The sequence below is a fragment of the Myripristis murdjan genome, chromosome 6, assembly GCF_902150065.1.
Source record: "Myripristis murdjan chromosome 6, fMyrMur1.1, whole genome shotgun sequence".
NCBI classification, from domain to species: domain Eukaryota; kingdom Metazoa; phylum Chordata; class Actinopteri; order Holocentriformes; family Holocentridae; genus Myripristis; species Myripristis murdjan.
Window position 1 is genome coordinate 7026878 of NC_043985.1, and position 4109 is coordinate 7030986.

The 4109-nt window shown below is 47.0% G+C and overlaps 1 protein-coding gene across 1 annotated transcript in view; it reads left to right on the forward strand.

The window, feature by feature from the left end:
* LOC115360803 (BTB/POZ domain-containing protein 10-like) overlaps positions 1-3803 on the forward strand; it is a 22107-nt gene extending 18304 nt beyond the window's left edge. Inside the window, exons 6-8 of the mRNA XM_030053951.1 lie at positions 152-349; positions 455-565; positions 1763-3803. Of these exons, the coding sequence (XP_029909811.1) occupies positions 152-349; positions 455-565; positions 1763-2319 (866 nt within the window). The 3' untranslated portion in view covers positions 2320-3803. The remainder of the gene's footprint in view (positions 1-151; positions 350-454; positions 566-1762) is intronic.
* The last annotated feature ends 306 nt before the right edge of the window (positions 3804-4109 follow it).

The window sequence follows — 4109 nt, forward strand, 5'->3', positions numbered from 1 at the left end:
AAGGTGCTATTTAGAAACAACTGGTTCACGTGGCTCTTGCATGAGGCCTCTGGTGCCTAACATTGAACTCGTAATTATTTACACTGCTTGGCATAGGGAAGAAGTTCTGTAATGACTCTGTTAAACTCTTCAACCTCCTCAACCCCCTCAGGCGCCCTGATGCACGAGCTGTCCAACGACGGAGCGCGGCGTCAGTTCGAGTGCTACTTGGAGGAGATGGTGCTGCCGCTGATGGTGGCCAGCGCCCAAAGCGGGGAGAGGGAATGTCACGTCGTGGTGCTCACCGACGATGACGTGGTGGACTGGGACGAAGAGTACCCGCCACAAATGGGAGAGGAGTACTCACAGAGTAAGACATGACTCGGGTTACCCTGTAAACATCAGCTCCGTTATTAAAGTCAACGTGATGGATTCATGTTTTGCTGATGATGTTGTTCTCCTCCGATGCCAACAGTCATCTACAGCACCAAGCTGTACCGCTTCTTCAAGTACATCGAGAACCGAGACGTGGCCAAGTCTGTGCTGAAGGACAGAGGACTGAAGAAGATCCGACTCGGCATAGAAGGTACCCGGTCAATGTTTGCTGGTGCTTATTTGTCTCCACAACTGAAGAATGTAATCCAAAAATAATAGACAGCAGTAGAGAGCTGACAACAGGTTTGATGACTTCAAGTTCTGATTTCAAACCTCTTGGTTTTGCAGAAGCATCTGCATCATGGAGATCAAAGTCTTGTATTTACAGTCAGGGACATGTTTTTTAGAAATAGGCCACGTTACAAGAATATAGCAGAAAGTATTTTACAACTTGTTTCCTGTGTGGAGTTCAATAGGTGGTGGTTTTCAGTTGTTTCAGTCCAACTGCAGTGGAAATCAGACTGTTTACATTTTTATTTTGTGTTGCACCGTGTCCTAGATGGAAAATAATATCAACAAACCAAAAAGGAAGAACATTTGTAAACCATGGAGGCACAATCATGGAACTTGCTATGATTCAGGGCCATAAAACACATTTGAGATGATGTCAGCATATGGCTAAAAAGTGGTTAGAGTTGTGGCATAAGATCTTTCCAGACTTGTTTTTCCAGAAGATGTTTGATTTTGATTTGATTTGATTTGATTTACTTTTTTCTTCACCTTTGTGCACATTTGCCTTTTGCTTCTCCCAGTACAGCAAAAATACATACGGTATGCATAGCACACCACCATTTAAAATATTCAGCATACAGTAGTGCAAACAGGAAGGCAGCAGCAGATATAAATAATAGCAGAGAGCAAATCTCATTAAATAATAAGTGTTCCCTGATGCAGTCATTCTTTGTTCATTGCCTGTATGGCAAAGGGAATAAAAGACCCTAATGGTTGGTCAGATTACATCAGTATACAGCACTGTCACATATATTGTAAAAAGCTTGTTTTTGTTCTTCACTCTCAAGTTGCCATGCCAAGCTGTTGTGTTAAATGAAAAGATGATTTCAACCAGGCTCCTGTTTGCTGTTTCAAGTACATGTTGGCCTTAGCTTCAAAACATTTGCTGGTTGGCTCTCTTAAAAAAAGCTTTCTGATTTCTCATTAAAAGCTGTGCTCTGATCAGTACTTCAAATGCCTCCAGGCTGGTGGAAGCAGGGGTGACTGTTGTTGCACCTCCTGGTTAGATTGTTAGAAAAGGCGAGTAATCCAAGAGGTGGCTCAAACCTAAACAAGTGTAGATGCTTCCCCTTTTCTGTTGGAGCTGTTGTGACCTTTGACCTTGTACCCACCCCAGGCTACCCCACATACAAGGAGAAGGTGAAGCGGCGGCCCGGAGGTCGTCCAGAGGTCATCTACAACTACGTGCAGCGCCCCTTCATCCGCATGTCCTGGGAGAAGGAGGAGGGCAAGAGCCGCCACGTCGACTTCCAGTGTGTCAAGTCAAAGTCCACCACCAACCTGGCTGCGGCCGCCGCGGACATTCCTCAGGACCAGCTGGTGGTCATGCACCCTCTGGGTCCACAGGTGGACGAGCTGGACACCCTGCCGGGACACCAGCCGCTGCCGGGTCTCAACGATCCTCATCAGCTGGCACAGGGGCCGGAGAGCGGGGCCCCCCAGCTACCACAAGGCTACGACGAAGCCAGCCACCAGGCTCAGCAGGGGCACGACGGCATGGGCCACCAGGTGGCGGCTCACGGTCACAACAGCGGCCACCAGCAGGGCCAGGACGGTCCCGTCCCGTCCGCACACAGTCTGGCCCACAGTAACCAGCAGCAACACAGCAGCAACCACACTCAGGCCACCTACCACTACGAGCCGGACCCCGACACACCCTCACCTTCTGCATGAGACTGGCTGTCAACTACAACCCCCTCCCCCTCCACCACACCCCCAGCTTCCTCAACCCCCCCCCCCTCCTGTGTTCACGCTGCAAGCAACTTAGGCCATGTCCACACTCAACCAGCTACATTTGAAAACACACAGTTTCTGTGTTGTCGGCTTCCAGCCACACCAAGCCAGCATTTTTCAAAATGCTAATGCAATTGTAGTGCACATGTGAGATAGAGGATTTTGACCATTTTAGGCATTTCAGTGTGGAGGGTGGGCTATAACTGGGTTTTCAGATTTACTCAGCTTAGTGTGGACATGGCCTTGCTTCATGGGTCTCTCCAAGTCCTAAACAGGCAAATTAAATACATTTTAATGAGCTGACATAGTTAGCAACTGCAAACTAGGTAGCATTCATATAAAATAAACAAACAAAAAAAGACTTGAGTTCCCCTTTAAAATTCACCCCAAATTTGGTTGCAGCTGCTCTCCAAGCATTCGTTTTGCTGTGAACCAGGGTTAGGGTTTGTTTTTCAAATAAAAGTTGGAGAGAAATGGCAAGCCGTGCACAGCTTGAATGAACCAGTCAACTTCTGTCACATCGGCAGAGAAATAAGGAAGCACAGAAAAAAAACACTAAAGGTTACAGCCATGGCCAACAAGCCCAAAAGTCAACTAGGAAATGAGTGGCCCCCTGGTGATTTGTTGATGTCATTGCTCACAGTGTGAAGGCCCCTCCCTGCACTGTCCCAGCTCCCGCCACCCCCGCCCTCCCCTCCTGAGCGGCGAGACGTCGCCTCTGCCTTCTCTTGCACCTCTGCCGCAGCCTTTCTCAAGTCTCAATAGCCTCAAAGCAGAAATGCCGCCGCAACGAACAAGATTCTTTCCAGTAGCCAAGGAGCTCGATAAAGCACACAGGAAACAGCAGGCCTCCTTGTCCAGTTCCTCCATTCACACATTCTGTTGTTTAATTTATCTGACCAAAGGAGATTTTTATTTTCGTTCAGTGTTATATATACATGAAGAGAGTACTGTAGATTACATTATAAAGAAGTAAAATTCCAGTGTGTGTGAGAGCTGAGTGTGTGTGTGTTTGGGATATTGTACCTCACACTGGGAAAGTGGCAAAAATGTGAAGGTTTACTTTTCCTGTGTTTGTAAAGGCTTTGATATTTGGATGAATTTCTTGTATGGGGCAGCATAGATGGGGATTTTTGGCAGCAGCTAACAGTTTGTTCCCCCATTCCTTCTTGTTCCTTAGGACTGTTGATTTTGTTAAACATCTCCATCTCTGCAGAGCGCACATCTGCCTGGTTTCCCGGTGTATCTTCCTCATATGTTGCACTCTTCTCCAGGTATGGTTTGGCTCCACTTCCTGCTTGTGTCTGAAAGCGCTCACAGGCTCACCTGCACACACTCGGTGGCCCGCTGTCCTGAGCACGCAGGGCGTCAGGAGACATGACAGACACATTCATTTTTGTAATAAATGTTATTCACTTTCCTCACTGGTGACTCTTTCTTCTTTCTTTTTTTTTCTTAAGGCTCATTTGATTAACAAGTATAACTGGTGTACCCAGTTTAGTGTAATTATGAAATTAGATTTGACAGGCAGGTATGGAGGCATGATGTGCTGCTTTCTGTGGTTTCTGCAGGGGGGCTGCCACAGTTCTGGTGTTTTATTGGGTTGGCAGAGGATGAAAGGCAGACTGTCCTCGCCAGTGTCAGTGACAGAGACTTATACATGGTATTGTTTCGTTTACAAGAAGCTCTAGTCCTGGGAAATATAACCCAGCACTCAATGATCAATTTAT